The following is a 15,678-nucleotide window of genomic DNA, read 5'->3' as shown; positions in this document are numbered from 1 at the left end:
CATAATGAAAGTAAAAGTGAAAGAGTGAAAGTATTATTAAAGACTTGTAGCCAAGACGGAATCGTTTTGTGTAGCAAAGATAACCAAATAATTAATATTTTATTTTGAAATTATTATAATTTTGATTATAACAGTACAGTAATGTTATCCAGATGTGCTTTAAGCTAACAATACTGCATGTTGTTGTGTCTCTTAGGGTCAAACTAAAATAATAATAAATAATAATTATAATATTATAATATAATATAATTAAACATATTGACTTCACTAAATGAAATTTGACATTAAGGTAAAGCATTTTTTTCACGACCTTAATCGTATTGCAGTGTGTTAAGGGAATGCATTGTTGCTGTTTGGTTGGAATAAATACATTTGATATCATGACCAAATAAGAAAGACGTGTTCATCCTGCCCACCCAGCATCTGATAAAACAAAGTGATGTGCCTGGGTCTGGGTTGCGTCCTGTCCAAAGCGCAGGGGCCACACTTGCGTCAGTTGGAGGAGAAGTGCGCAGGGATCTTCTCCTAATGGCTCCTCAATACGCACCAAGTCTGCGCTCCTGTTTGGGTCCTATGCTGCTTGTTCTGCAGCTAGGATTCATTCTCATATATGCCTTTTACATTGAGATTGAAAGCAATGTAAAAGTGTATGGGATTACCTTCAGCAATTTGTACCCTGGTGAGTTTGAAAGGGGGGTGGGGTGAGATAGCAAGGGTTAAAAGGTGAATTAAATGGAAAATTACGTATATTTAAAGCTAATTCTTAAAGGTTCTTTAAAAGCAGCATTAAGTTAAATATTAGGAAAACAAGGAGGGGCTGCAGTTATTACTGTTGGGCAGAGATAAGGTTTTACAGTTGCTGGTTCTTCAGCAGCAGAAGACTTGGGGCGGGAACATGGGCTATGCTGAAACACAGAATAAGTCATTGTATTTTAAATGCAGGTATCTGGCATTATTTTCTCTTGCAGAGTTCCAGGATGTGAATGTGATGGTGATTCTAGGTTTTGGCTACATGTGCACTTTTCTGGTGCGGTATGGTTTCAGTGGCTCTGGGTTCAACCTCCTTGTGGCTGTCATAGCCACCCAATGGGCTATCATACTCAATGGCATTGAGAACTGGTATTACAGAGGAAAGATCAGGATAGACTTGAAAAGGTAGGTCAAATCTGTTTGAGCAAATTATCTCTACAGAAACCATTTGTCCTTACACTATCTATAGCCATAGGAAAAAGAGGACATGCATTCTGGGCAGGAGTGCCAACAACCTGTAAACCATTTTATTGAACCAAGCCATACAGTTTTTTCTCCCCTGATTTTGTCACATGCAGGCTCATTAATATTCCGGCCCTTTTCTGAGTATCTCAAGGCCTAAGCCATTTGCAAGCCACTGAACAAATATATGGTTTTTAAAATGTTTGTGCATGTAAATATATTCTAATGGAATAACAAAACACAAGAACACACCCTAAAATGTGTCTCCTTTAATGTAGCTTAGTGGTTGCGGAGATGTGTGCAGCCTCTGCCCTCATTTCAATTGGAGTCGTGCTGGGGAAGACAAACCCTGTCCATCTGATCCTCATCGCTCTGCTGGAGGTCTCAGGGTTTGTCCTGAATGAATGGCTCCTCCAGACTCTGCTGAAGGTATCAGCCACTATACATCTTCAACTTACATTTGGCCAAATATGTTCACATTATACACATGCAGTACTTTTAAACATTCCTAATTATGTTTTCTAACTCTAGGTCCCGCCTTTGAACAGCATCATGCTGCTTCACATTTTCGCGGCCTTCTTTGGGCTCATGCTGACCCGGATCCTGTACAGGAAAGGATCCGAGCAACCATTTGAAAAAGAGAAAGTTGATCGCAAAACAGGATTGTTCTCCATATTGGGTAAGATGTTTTCCTTATGTTATTGACGGATAGGGTTGAGTAGGATAATTGCAACAAGTGGGAAAGCTATTCAACCAGAGATATACGTTGAAGCAATGAATCAGCAAGCACCCACCATGCTAAAGCATAATGTATAACCTCTGTTCCACAGGGACTTTGTTTCTCTGTGTGTTTTGGCCCAGTTTTAACTCCGTCCTAGTGGATAATCGTACCCCTGGGAGGAGGCTGGGGGCCGTGCTCAGCACCTACCTGGCCCTGGCAGTCAGTGCTGTGACAGCAGCTGCTGTGTCTTCGCTCTCCAGCCCCAAGGGAAAACTCAACCCGGTACTCTTACTCTCTACACTTGATATAACACAACGTTGTGCTCTTTCAGGAACAGTTGTCGGATGTTGCGTAATGACTTTTACTTAGATAATCAAATAGCACTCTAATTCGAATAGTTCTAATTAATAACAGCCACACATCCTCACTTCTCTCTCAGATCCATTTGCAGTCTTGCATGCTTGCTGGCGGTGTTTCTATTGGGGTTTCCATGCCAGCGGTTCATCAGCCATGGGAAGCCATGGCGATCGGATTCACTGCGGCTGTTGTATCCACCATTGGATTCAGATATCTTAAGGTTTTGATCACCACATGGACGAAAAATCTATAAAACACAACTCATGGCACTAGGACATAAGCAGGCAAACCAGTGCAATTCAGCCATATCTTATTGATAATACACTGTTCATATGATAATATACACATTATATGTACATTTTTACTTTATCTTCCTGTTTATATAAATATTTTTTATTATTTTTTATTTGAAATTGTATTTAATATTTTATTAGACATTTTACTTTCACTCTTCTTGTTTATATAACCACTTTTTTCTTCATTTAATCTTTTACTGGACATTTTACTTTACCTTTTTTGTTATTTTAACATCTTATTGTTATTTTAACTTTTAATTGTACTTGTACATATTTCTTTCTACATTTTTTCCAGGTATTTTGATTCCGATTCATCATTAACTCTTATGTTTCAGAGCCACATGCTGCTTGCGTTTAAGTGCCATGACACCTGTGCTGTCCTGAGCACACACGGACTGCCTGGTCTGCTGGGATGGCTGGCACATCTCCTGCTACAGATTAAAGACTGCGATGATCACACAACGTAAGAACACAAGGATCACATTGATCACATTGATACACAGTCAAAAGGCGTATCACCTGTTTAACTGGTCCTTTTCTTCCCTATAGGGCAATCCGGTTTGCTGTATTTCACATTTGTTCTCTCCTCATCACCATCTCTTTAAGTCTGTGCATGGGAATCATTACAGGTAGGTATTCTCTCATGTAGCTTCCATTATTAACAGTCTGGCTCAATCATACAAGAAGACAGAAGGTCCATTTTGAATTATTCAGTCACAACAGAATGCTAGCAACAGTGAAATGTGACCCAAAACATATCTTTAAAACCCTATTTGGCAGTATTTTTTCATTAAGACTGAAACTAATGATTATTTTCTGGATTAATCAACAAAAGAAAATCTGAAAATAGTGGAAATGCACATCCTGGTTTCTCAAAATCCAAGGTGATGTGTTTAAATGTCTTGTTAAGTCAGTTTAAAACCCTATATTCATTTTAATATAATATATATATTTTTTAAAAGCATTAAATCTCCACATTTAATAGACTAAAATAACACGTGTATTACAATTTTTGCATAAAAACTACCAATAATACCAAAGAAAGTTGGTGATTACTTTTCTGATCAATTTATAAATTAGTAGACTAATCGTTGCAGGTCTACTTTCCATTTAAACGTGTTTTTTACTTCAATATGTTATTGTTTTAAGGGCTCCTACTCAAGTGGAACTTCTGGAGGCCTCCCCAAGACAAGAAGTGTTTTGATGATCAGGCTTTCTGGGAGGTAGGCCAACAACAGTTACTTTTTAAGCAATAATCTGGCTAAAAACAATTGTATAACTGCACTGAAAATGTGTATTGTACATTTTGATAATTTCACAAAGCAGTAAACAATTTAAAAAAAGTTTCATCGTAAAGCATTGAACAAAAATATGTTCCTGTTTTGCAGTTTCCCCATCTTGCAGTGCAAAAGTAAGAAGACCAAGATTCTGGAAAGCTATTTTGGTGTCATATTGATGGATATCATTTTACACAATTGTGCTTACTTAGTGCAAAGTATCTTGATGTTTTTTATATGTGCAAAATAAAAAAATAAAACATAAAAGCAAGACTTGTTTTCTGCACAGTATGTTGCCGTTTAATGCTGCCACAGTTGTAAGAAACACACCTCATGGTTTTGATGTTACACAAGCAAATAGGTAGGTGTTGCAGTCAAAAACAACCCATATGGTTACATTCAGTAAATGTGTACAGTATTATGAAATATTGCCCTCAATGATGGTTTGTACCATAATAATTTATGCTGTGTCCACTCAAAAGACTTTCCAGATTCAAAAGATGTTAAAAGTAAGTATACCCAAACTAAATGTGGACAGTTCAGAGAAATAAAGCTCCCAAGAAACACACGTTGTTATACACAAGCTGTACACCATTAGAACAAACATGGCTACACAGTTGAGTGCAAATAGACACATTTAAAGATGTTCCATTATACAGCAAACAATATAAATTAAACAAGTTAATTTGAAAGCTAAAAAAGTTTGTATATAAAGTGAATAACCACTAAAGCATATAGTCTTATACAATATAGAAAGCAGTGTATAAACAGTGGACACAAAGACACAACGAGTCCATTACTGCCACAGGTCCTCTGTACGGCCAAACTTGAAGACCAAACCCCTAAGGAGACAAGAAGATAGTGTGAGAAAAATATTTCCCCCAAAAATCTGTGAGAAAATAAGCATGGATGATGCTGGGGAGGAACTTACCCGAAGAAAATGAACGCGTTTTGGAAGAAGATGGCGATACCGGGGTACACGACAGGCTTTTCTGCAAGAGACAAGAGATATAACACAGGTTACAAAATAAGGAAGCAGTTATAATTCGACATTTAAATCTAGTAAATGAAGAGCTCTCTTTATACACTAAATGTATTTAAGTTACTGCATCATACTGGCTTCTCTCTTTTTTCTGCAATTGGTGCAAGTTGCGACTTACGAGGCACTACGAATCCTCCGAACAGGATCCACATAGAGGCAATGAGGGAGCCAAAAGCCAGCATGAAGCCGATGAAGAGCCAAACTCGAGCGCCTGCAAACAGATAAGAGAGGCTGCGTTACAGGGTGGACATTACATTTTTTTATGTAGTTGCATTAAACTGCATGTATGTTGTAACATTATTACAAGGAAATGGTCTGATATTACAGCGAAAGTGCTGCAGAGGTATGTCCAGTAAAAAAGCCATCTATAGAAATGGGGGGAATTAGGTGTTTGTGGTGAGATATACACAGTTGATCATATCCAATCATACACACCTGTCTGTCCGATGCAGCCTTCACTATAGCTGTCCCCTCTCACCTGGCCGTTGGAAACAGCATTGATCCTAGACAAGTCGAAGGAGAGAATTACAAACTTATCAGCTTCTCACTTCACCCGATTGCTTATCATGACAGACTCCATGTTAATAATTGTATATATTAAGAATGCTTTTCCTTTCGATTTTAAGAAGTATGAGCATTATGACGCTCTCCCAAACTGCAGCCTTTTTTGAGCTGGGAAATAGAAAAAAAAGGTCCTATTAAAAAGGTTCAAGTTAATTGGTGCTTTCCACCATGCCCTGGAGTAGCTTAGTTCAGTACAGGAGATTGGGTTGGTTTCAAATTTTAAAAAATGAGTTTGTTTCCTCTATCAATTCAGATTGTCTAGATTGTTTAGGTGTGAGTTGCTTGGTGTTTGAGATATCCTCTGAAGAGATGTCTACCATATCTCCAATCTGATTAAACAAGATGGCACTTTGTTTGTGATGCTAACAAGGCTAAACTATTTTGTTTTAAAGTCAACAACAGTGTTGCCCTCCAGAAATCATGACCAACAAGATAGTCCACTAACTTTTTGGTAAGATGCTTAATATATCCATTAGAAGATATTCCTTCCTCCTGCACAGTCAATAGTTCCTACATGAAAATGCTTTTTCTCCCATTCTACTATACTATAACTACACATGTATTTTTGTGGAGCACAGTAAGCAGAATTCCATTCGGTTCCATAATAGTGAAAAGAAGGCAGACATCTCTACAGCCAATGTCTCCAGTAATCTGCAACTCACACCAAAACAACCCAGATTGACAATAGCATTCATGTCAGAGGAGAAGTATTGTTTTATTATTATTTTGTGGTGAAATGGTCCTTTAAGAAGGCCATTCAAATCTGACATCATTATTGACTATTATTGAACAAAGACAGGGGTTACTACCCTCCCTATTCAGGACCATCAGTGATCATGTGACTAACATGAGGTCACGTGATAACATCTCATGACAAAGGGGAGGGGGGGGGGGGGGGCAACTCCATACAGTAAGTTAGGCCTGGAGATGAGCCTTTAACCTGAGGCTGCATTCAGCCGAGTACACCCAAAATAATAAATAATGAAACTTATGATACGACCATATTGTCAAACATTTCCAGTGACAGAAACAGACTTCTGACAGAGTATGTCTCACATGAGAAAGGCCACTGTAGCGATGACTCCACAGGTGTGGTAGGCATGATGAAACTCCCCCTCTTCAGGATATTTCACTGCTGCATCAATGATGATCCACCAACCAGTGAAGAACTGCAACAACAAGATCCACAGTTAGCCACAGGAGTTTCATGACTGAAACAAACATGGATGTCAGAAAATGTGTAATAAATGTGTACCCTGGTAAAACAGGTATATAAAGCTCTGCATCAGAGGTGGAAGACTAATTAGATATTGTACTTGTGTGAAAGTTGATGTACCAAAGTGCAACAATACTCTGTTAGGAGGTAATGCATTAAAAACGTTACTCAAGTAAAAGTACAAGCATCAAAATATAAATCAAAAGTAGAAGTACTAATTATGCAGATTGGTCCATTTCAGAATAATATGCATGATATGTTGCAAGAGAGTCTAATCAAAGCTGGTAAAGGTGCAGCTAGTTTAATTACTAGTATGGTGCAGGGTAGCTGGTAGATGTTCTCTAGGTGTTGCTAAAGTCTGATTTAAGTGTTGATTATATTTCACATAGCTAAACTAAATCTACAAAGTTACTAAATAAATGCAGTGGAGTAAAAGTACCTCAAAATTGTACTAACTTAAGTTAGTTGACATCTTTTGTTACTTTACACCACTGCTCTACATATACTAAATGCTAGGAGCCAGATGCAAACAAAGAACAGGAAGGCCTTGCACTTTCATCTCCGTAGTTAGTTTGTTTGCTCGTTATTGAGAAGCTCATGTATACCAGAACTCCAGCAGCTACAGAAGCGATGGCGTTTCTTCTCTCCCCCCAGTCCACATTGCACTCGCAGTCTCCGCACCGGATTCCGTCCAGAAAACCTGACATGACTCTGGGAAAGGGAGTAAGGTCAAAATGCTTTAAAGTGAAAACAACATCAACAGTTTACGGAAATACTCAGTCGTTTCGATACCCCAACAGTTTGTTATGTATACCAGCCAAATGGAATTCACCAACCAATTGTTATTAGAACGGAAAAACAATGTTTGTGCGCAACCGCAGTACGTTACTATGATGCTCAACTCCCTGGTTTATATACCAAGCACCAACTATCACTAAGTATTTGTACACTTAACTCGGTAATCTATTCGACACCAAGGCTGACAATGTATCCAGTACTTGTACCAAAAACTACTATATATATATATATATATATGTCTAGACCAGATACAAACAGGGCTGTGTCCACGGGTTCTTTTGTTCATCGCTTTGGCATTAGCAAACATTTCCTTGAAGGTTTCTTCTCGCTACGAAGTTGCTAAAAAATATAATAGAATAACTCAAACGACAATAGTAGTACTGAGCGTAAAAACACACCCCGGGGTCATTACTTGTTTGTAGTGCCATTTTCAAAGGAATTCTTACCTTTTATTTTCGTTTTTGTTGAGTTGAACCCCCTGGTTAAGCCCGATTTGTGCTTCCGATACAGCTCGGTCATGCACATGCGCAGTTCATGCACGTCTGATCTGAGACGCTGTTGATACTGGTGCGTTCAGGTGTTGTGGACAACGTGGGAATATGGTAACATTACAAGCCATTTAAAAATATTTTAAAAGTAGACTATCAGGCAGGCCTACTTTGTGACATTAATAGATGATTTACTGTAACGAATACATGAACAAATGGGAGTGGATATTATGACCTCGAAGTATGTTGATGCTAAAAAGTAATGACAAATAAAACAATTTATCGTCTACCGTTTGAACATTTACAGTGCAATACAACAGTTTTAGAAAGTATTACATGTGCTATCTGCTATGTATGTTAAAAACAGTCACTAAACTATATAAATATCTGTTGTAATTTATTGTCTTTTATTGTGATTGTAGAAATGTGTTTTTATGTGATTGTAGTTATTACATGTACAGCACTTTGGCCCGACCAAAAATCGCTTTTAAATGTGCTTTATAAATAAACTTTGATTTGATTTGATATACAATCCGACTTTGGAGTAATTTTCTTCATTTTCTGCAGGGACAATTACCGCACAAAAGTTTCGTATAGGAAGTACAAGTTTAGAACTAGTTTATGAACGAACCACTGTGAATAAGCATTTTGATGATACTTTCACATTCACTTCTAATAATACTGCAAGACAAGCTGGACTCGAAGCCAAAAGTAATACAAGAGTACATTTGTAATTAAATTAAGATACATAATGGAAAAAACTTAAAGGTCACCTATTATGCAAAATTCACTTTTTCACGTCTTTTAAACATAAGCATGTGTCCCCTCTGTGTAAAGAGACTCTGAAAGTTTCAGGAACAAAGATTCACTCACTTTTTGCCCTGATCCATTTATCATATATTTATCCATATTTCAGACAGATATAAAAACCTGTCTGAAAATGAGCTGATCAGATGTTGGCCACCATTAGCCAATAACCAACCAAGGTAACCCCCCCCCATAAACCATTTGCAGTGAGATTGGCACATCATGTGGGAGTCACATGGGGCCTTCGTGCAGGCTGCAGATCCCTTTCTTAATTCCCAACTCTAATGCTAACTAACTGTGAACAGGATACTAAAGAAGACTTACAGTATCTGGGTCTGTTTGGATCAGAATCTACTTTATTGTTGATGGTCACATGGAGTAGACATTGAAAAACATAATTGCATTACAGAGATAGTATCAAGCTAGTGGTCCATACAAAAATATCTAACGCATTACAATTTGAGATTATTATGAATTGTACTGCTGTTTATAGTTGATACATTTGAAGTGTCATGCAAGTCAGTAAAAATGAGTAAACAAGATGACAATTGTCTTAATAGACTCCAAGCAACTGCAGGGCTACAGATATGGACAGGAAGATGACGCCAAAGTATCCAATGTAGCCGTAGGCTCCGTACATCCTCTTGGATGGATCTGAAATAAAACATAAAACAGAACAATGTTAACATTCAAAGTAGAACTATATGAAACAACAATGAACACTATTCTGTTGAGAATAGCCTACATTAAATTATCACTTTTATAACATTTCATTTAAATAATGTATATAATATACTATGCCTATTTATTTTTGTTCTAGCAGTAAACTGGTATATTATAGAGTATTCTACCTTATTCTGTATATTGTAATTTTTGTTTAGATTTATATTTCATTCTATTTTTAATTCATGTGTAATACTTGTCAACATGCTGCTGTGACAAAATAAAATCCTTTCACGTACATCTAATCTTATCTAAAGTGGAATGAAATCCAACTTGCATTACTTGTTTTAAAACTACTTAAATAATTGCAATATTTTAGACACCATGCATGTCTTAGTTGCTATTATCTTTTTCTCAATGCTATCTTCTGTGAATGATTAAACAAAACTGGGGGCAGGGGGGGGGGGGGTAATTAGTCTTTACACCACTAATGTTTTGAGTATTTTTTTTGCAAATATAGATACATTTTGATGAGTTCAACAGGATAGACATCACTCAGTATTGATGTAATTGTATAACCTGCCTATATTCCTTCAATGTCTATATGTGCATATAACTTTGACCCATATACTATGATATATATTTATATTATTGGTAGTGTGTGTTTTTAATGCGTTTTGCCAGCATTAAAATGTGTGCAACATCTTTCGGACAAAAAACAAAAAATGAGGTTTGGTGCTTTTGCCCTCCATTATATCAGTCTTACCTCCTGTGTAGTAGCCCCAGGCATAGGAGAACCTGCTGGTCACCCAAATAGCCCCCAGAACAGCCGCTGACAACTGGGATTATGAACAAACAGAAAACCAGAATTATAAACAGTTTAGGAAATACAGGGGTGATGCAGTGTAATGGAAATATGCTGAGTCACTGTGACACTGTCCCCATGCTATCTTTATTATCTGGAGAATAGATGCCAGAGTTCATGAGGATTGCCTGCCCCACCCTCCTACACATTTTTGTTTTGTAACACTTTAAGTAGTCCTTAAAATCCACTTCTGAGCTCTCATATTATTTAATAAATATTATAGACATCAACAACAAAGTATTTTGTGTGTATGCAGGATAAAAGCAGGATACACATACCGGATACACAAGGGCTGCAATGGTCTGGAAAACCAGCCACTGAGCATACACCTCCAGGGTGTTCTGATGGGCTCTCTGGATGCAGTTGAATACCTGATGTTTGTCACTGTACATAGTGGGATACTGCAAAATAGAGAGATTAAACATGTCATATTAAAGCTAGAAACAAAAAAGGAAAACACATCCAATAAAAGCATTAGCGTCCACAGAACTTTGCAACCTGTTTTCATTATTTAAAGTTATATTTATCTACCTTAACATCGAATGTCTTCCTCGCACCCCCAACCTTGACTGCTAAATACCCCAGCATGATCCAGCTGTAGAGGTATGTAAATATGGCATATCCAAAGTTGGACGGTAGCACAGTTAGCATATCCATTTCTGCTCGATACGTTTGCCTGTTTCAAGTTTTCAAAAGACTGCAACGTGCAAATCAGGGATCAGTGTATAGGCAACTGAGGAGTCAGTGGGCAGGATTGGAACAGGAAGCAGATTAGTTAACAGATTCGAGGTTACATACAAAATCGCGAGATTACAGAGCGAGGTTACATTTAAAAGGCAACACCACCATAATACTGCGTTTTATTCTTGTTGCTTTCCCATAATAATGCGCACTGAATTGATTGTTTGTTATAGGATTACATAACTGCATTCCTGAAACAAAGTCAGCAAATTAAAGATTAGTTAACAAAACAATAAGCATGTTAAATAGCTTACTCAAAATCTTCTGTTAGTTGTAATATATTTACAACTATTTTCTGATGTTTGTGTCCATATTTATCCAGTCTTTTCTTTACCTTTATTTGTCTAGCTTTGTTGACATTGTTCTTGACAAAGCCTTGCAAGTAGTCTAAATTGAGAAATATGAATATAATAAGAATAAGTCAAATCCCCTGAATGTGTACTTTTCTCATTAAAGGTGATTCTAAATGAAGGCTTTGAATAACAGACACGGCATGGTATATTTGTATGTATCTATAATTTGTGGCATGTATAATAAAATGTTGCATTTCACCCCATATCTTTGTCAAGGTGGATTCAAACATTGTTGCTTCTATGTTGTTTTGCAGCTAGGACAACATAATTGGATTATTTTTTTATTGTATCATAGTCTGAACGAACTGAAATAAATCGCCTTCTTTCATCTCGAATTCAGGTTGATAAAACATTAGTAATAAGGGCACAAGGAGGAAAAACGTTGGCCCACAGACAGAGAATCAACTCCTTTCGTTCATGAGTTTTGAACCGCTATGGGCGTCACGTGACTGGAATTTTCCATAGGCTTCAAAAGTAGCTCTGCGCCCACAGCAACACTAGTTACAAAACAAGCGACGACGACAGACGGATCAACCCCGACGAAGAGACATCGACTTCGCTTTTGCTAATAAACGGCTACAAACTCACATATTTGATTAATATTCGTAATATATCGTCTTGATATACGTTTTGAAGGTTATTTACTTGCCTTGAATCGTTTACATCGACGTTACCACCAGAACAAAGCTACAATCTACACGGTAAGACCTTACTACTAACTTCCGTCCGCTAGCATGGCTCATTTTGTTTGGCCAATCCAGATGTACTTGCATCCGCTGCTTTAAATGTAATATTACGTTGAAATGTCATTTCATGTATGTGTTAAACTTGTTATCAAATCACAGGCGAATGAATTTGACATGGTCTGGTTTGTAGTTACAGCAGCTGTTAGCTTAAGCTATCTTTAGCTTGCGTCATTCTGGAATTTTCCAGTAGGCCTCATCTCCGCCATTGCAGTTCCGTCTATCTGCTCGCCATGTTTTGACATAGGCATATTTAAATAATATTACTTTGCTCAAATATCTGATAACGCCAGTTATTAATACTTCGAACATAGCTTTTTGAAAGCTAGTTAAAAGAAACGTATTCATATGTGTGTATGTTTTATTTCACAGCTTGTGGCAGTACACATAAACAATGGCCAAGGGAGAAGTCGCACACTCTAAAATGGCCTACGATCGTCAAATTGATGGCATCAAAGTCATCTTTGACCAGAGTAGCCCGGTCCCTTCTCGCTCCCGATCCAGGAGCAACAGTGGCAGCAAACCTACCTCTGGCTCCGGCCGCTCCAAGGGCCGTGTCAGCCGCAGGAGGCGCTACAGATCATCCTCCAGCAGCAGCAGCTCCTCGTCTCATTCCAGGTCCCGCTCTCACCCCCGATGCCACAGACCTTCTTCCCGTTGTCGCTGTGACAACCATCGCAGAAATGACCGTAGCCGCCAAGCCCCACCACGTCGCGACAGGGCCGGCTCCAGGTCCTCCAGCCACAGGAACAAGAACAAGAGGGCTGCGAGCCCCTCTTCCAAATCCCAACCCAGAACCCACAGCGGCAGCTCAAGATCTGGATCTTCAGAGGATTCCGTCAACCTGAGATTGGATGGTAAATTGATTCTCTAAAATAAGGAAATGGTAACTACTTCAATATTGATTTGTACAACTGATTAAATCGTATGCACATGTTGTGTTCCCCAGACAAAGGAGAACTGGTCAGAGCTGCACAGGCCATTGCAACGACAATCCTAGGAGTGGAGAAGGAGGAACTTCCTGAGAGTGTGGAACCAGTCCTGTCCGAGGAGTCGGTTGAGTTCAAACGGGTGTCCATAGATACATGGGTGAGACAAGACCCTGAAAAGACTGAGTCACAGGTGGGTGCATTTCTGTCATGTTTATCACAAAACACAATACAAAAATTAAGCTGTGTACAGATTCTTAATAAAGGCAAACATGTTTTTTTTCATCATGGACTACACCTAAATAAAAGGTAAGGGGTGTTGAGAATTTAGGGATAGCCAACAATCTTTCAACTTGTGCATAATCAATCTTTACCACATGCTTAATATTAATCATAGATCTTAAGCTGTACAGGATGACTTAATATTTTCATAATATAAGCTGATCTTAGCCGTTGCATCATTTTTTTTAATCAAAGATACAGTCTAACGTCTACAGTTGTTTATCTTGAGGTCAATGTTGTGTTGAATTTCCTGTCTTGTGTGCTTGGACCCCTGAGGGAATACACATGCTCTCTGTATTTATTCCTGTCTTCATAGATAACATGACAGTGGTCTCCTTCACTCATCGGCACCTGGGAGTAAAGGGCTGTCATGTGACTTGGGTGACAACAATATGTTTGCGTGAAAGTTTATCTGATACCTCCTTTATAATTTCCACGATGTGTAAGTTTATCAACTAGAGGCCTGCAGTTAAACAAACACATATGTAGATTACCTCACAATCAGGCATGTACAAAGTCCATACAAATGCTAACTATACACATATATGATGCTCAAGAAATTCATACATTATATTACACTGACTCCACTTTCAAATTTTGAAATTTCCAATGTATTTATGCTTGCAGTTGAAATGGGTCGTTGTTATTTAGCAGAATCCTTCACTCGCTGATGGAGCAAAGGCGTGTGGACCGCATTATAGTGACTATCCCTGTCGAGAGCTAGAAACAGATGAAGAACTCCACTCCGTATGCCAAAGATAAGTTGGTTCACCAGCCGTGTGCTGAGCTGGGAAACCTACGTCACCACCATTCAGCCAATGTAGACAGAGAAGACATCCCTTTTTACTTGATCCTTTTCTCTTTCATTTGATTGTTTTATTATGTTTCAAGGTCTGACTTTAGTAGGATTCAGTTAATGCTCGAGCCGAGTCTTTGACAACAGTGGGATGGGGTTTTTTAAGTGTTGAAGTTAACACTTAAATAATTAACATGCAATAGAAGTGCTTCACAATTTGACAATGGGGACTATAACACATCTATATGAAGTTTACAAACTGTCAGAGCCACCCTACCATCAGTTTCACACACATATCTAACTAGGTGTGGTTTTCTTGTCTTTCTGAAACAGAGCGATGAGGAGGAGTCTGATGATGTATTCAGCCCCAGGATGTCCCCAAAAAGGAAAACTATCTCTTTCAGCATTAATGTAAGTGACTTTAAGTTAGCAGCTTCCTCCTGTTTTCCCCAAACTGTTAAAAGACAAAGCCTGCTCTTCATTATTCAGTTTGTCTGATGTCTTTTTTCTCTCCCATCTTCTCCCTCCTTAGAACTCTTTGGTGAAGCCCACACTGGCGGCTCAGTCTGGAGCTAAGGTAACCTCCAGAGTGGACAGCTTTGACAGCAGGAAGCCCTACGGTCACTGGGTTCGGGTCAAATCAGGCAAATCTATGAACGCGCGCAAACACACATTCTCTACTACACACTAGTGTGTCAGAGTGCATGGACCCTGTAAATACTGCACATGATTTGTACATATGCTTCAACATATTATGGTCGCAATTTTTTTTCAGATGTTGAAAGAGTAAAGTGGGAACAACTGAAGAAATTCATTCAGGTGGGATATTTTTTTCCCTTTGTTGTATATTGTGCTTTTTTTTCAATAAAGATATTTATTTGATTACAAAGTGTTTGTCTGTTGTCTCATACATCTATGAACTGCAATCAGTGACCTTTAAATGAAGAGCTTGAATTTGGAGTTTTTCCAGCATTGACTAAAATCATTTTTTTTGTATTGACAAATACCATAAAGGTTATTTATCCATACTGGAAAATAACTTACCTCTTACAAATCAGTTACACGAGTATGTAAGTAGGGTATAAAAACCATTTATAGTGGGATAGGCCTGTGTCTTTAAGTCTTCTTAAAAGAAAAAGAAACATATCCACAAAAGAACTCAAACCAGAGTAGCCTGGTTATAAGCAGCTATCAAACATTACAGGTACAAACGCTACACAGAATATGGCGGCACCCTGTGATTCATTCAAAGGCCATTATCCTACTGTGCAGCTTGAGGGTTGCAGTACTGATCAGTGACCACACGGGGGCAGTATTACCACAGAGTTGTCTGTCACTGGGATGAGTGTTGATGCAGTCGCCTGGTTCGAGACCGTGGAATCACCACCATATCTGGGTTTTTTTAGGGGTTTCAATATGCGTGGCAATTCAGTTTAAGTATCAGGTTAGTTGATGCGGTGTTTCCTAATTTACATAAAACCAAGGTATCCATACACCTGTTACAGAACACACGTTTAAACAAACTCAA

The 15,678-nt window shown here is 38.3% G+C and overlaps 4 protein-coding genes across 5 annotated transcripts; 2 read left to right on the top strand and 2 right to left on the bottom strand.

Annotated features, from left to right (window-relative positions):
• The first annotated feature begins 427 nt into the window (after nucleotides 1–427).
• Nucleotides 428–4,130, top strand: rhd (Rh blood group, D antigen). Its single transcript, XM_034123221.1, has 10 exons — nucleotides 428–679; nucleotides 969–1,155; nucleotides 1,491–1,641; nucleotides 1,744–1,891; nucleotides 2,043–2,215; nucleotides 2,373–2,510; nucleotides 2,922–3,049; nucleotides 3,136–3,215; nucleotides 3,736–3,809; nucleotides 3,975–4,130. The coding sequence occupies exons 1-10, from the start codon at nucleotides 529–531 to the stop codon at nucleotides 3,999–4,001; spliced, it is 1,257 nt and encodes a 418-aa protein (XP_033979112.1). The 5' UTR covers nucleotides 428–528; the 3' UTR covers nucleotides 4,002–4,130.
• A 7-nt stretch (nucleotides 4,131–4,137) lies between these two features.
• On the bottom strand, nucleotides 4,138–8,079 carry tmem50a (transmembrane protein 50A). Its single transcript, XM_034123234.1, has 7 exons — nucleotides 7,930–8,079; nucleotides 7,291–7,396; nucleotides 6,526–6,638; nucleotides 5,341–5,408; nucleotides 5,024–5,116; nucleotides 4,795–4,855; nucleotides 4,138–4,705 (listed from the first exon to the last, which is right to left on the bottom strand). Exons 2-7 carry the CDS (start codon nucleotides 7,390–7,392, stop codon nucleotides 4,660–4,662), a joined length of 483 nt encoding a protein of 160 aa, XP_033979125.1. The 5' UTR covers nucleotides 7,393–7,396; nucleotides 7,930–8,079; the 3' UTR covers nucleotides 4,138–4,659.
• Nucleotides 8,080–9,108: 1,029 nt separating this feature from the next.
• Nucleotides 9,109–11,090, bottom strand: mgst3b (microsomal glutathione S-transferase 3b). The gene is made up of 4 exons (XM_034134487.1): nucleotides 10,838–11,090; nucleotides 10,585–10,707; nucleotides 10,208–10,280; nucleotides 9,109–9,432 (listed from the first exon to the last, which is right to left on the bottom strand). Exons 1-4 carry the CDS (start codon nucleotides 10,961–10,963, stop codon nucleotides 9,332–9,334), a joined length of 423 nt encoding a protein of 140 aa, XP_033990378.1. The 5' UTR covers nucleotides 10,964–11,090; the 3' UTR covers nucleotides 9,109–9,331.
• An 800-nt stretch (nucleotides 11,091–11,890) lies between these two features.
• Nucleotides 11,891–15,042, top strand: rsrp1 (arginine/serine-rich protein 1). Of its 2 annotated transcripts, none has more exons than XR_004555258.1 (5): nucleotides 11,891–12,101; nucleotides 12,516–13,000; nucleotides 13,093–13,796; nucleotides 13,982–14,561; nucleotides 14,683–15,042. XR_004555258.1 is itself a non-coding variant. In XM_034122550.1 (5 exons), the coding sequence occupies exons 2-5, from the start codon at nucleotides 12,538–12,540 to the stop codon at nucleotides 14,839–14,841; spliced, it is 873 nt and encodes a 290-aa protein (XP_033978441.1). In that variant the 5' UTR covers nucleotides 11,893–12,101; nucleotides 12,516–12,537; the 3' UTR covers nucleotides 14,842–15,042. The 2 variants fall into 2 exon arrangements, 1 of the variants encoding a protein (XP_033978441.1); XM_034122550.1 differs by having other exon boundaries at nucleotides 11,893–12,101; nucleotides 13,093–13,265; nucleotides 14,484–14,561.
• Nucleotides 15,043–15,678: the final 636 nt, after the last annotated feature.

Source organism: Trematomus bernacchii, unplaced genomic scaffold, assembly GCF_902827165.1.
Source record: "Trematomus bernacchii unplaced genomic scaffold, fTreBer1.1, whole genome shotgun sequence".
NCBI classification, from domain to species: Eukaryota; Metazoa; Chordata; class Actinopteri; order Perciformes; family Nototheniidae; genus Trematomus; species Trematomus bernacchii.
Note: the sequence above shows the minus strand (reverse complement) of the source record. Positions and strands in the feature narration are given on the sequence as shown.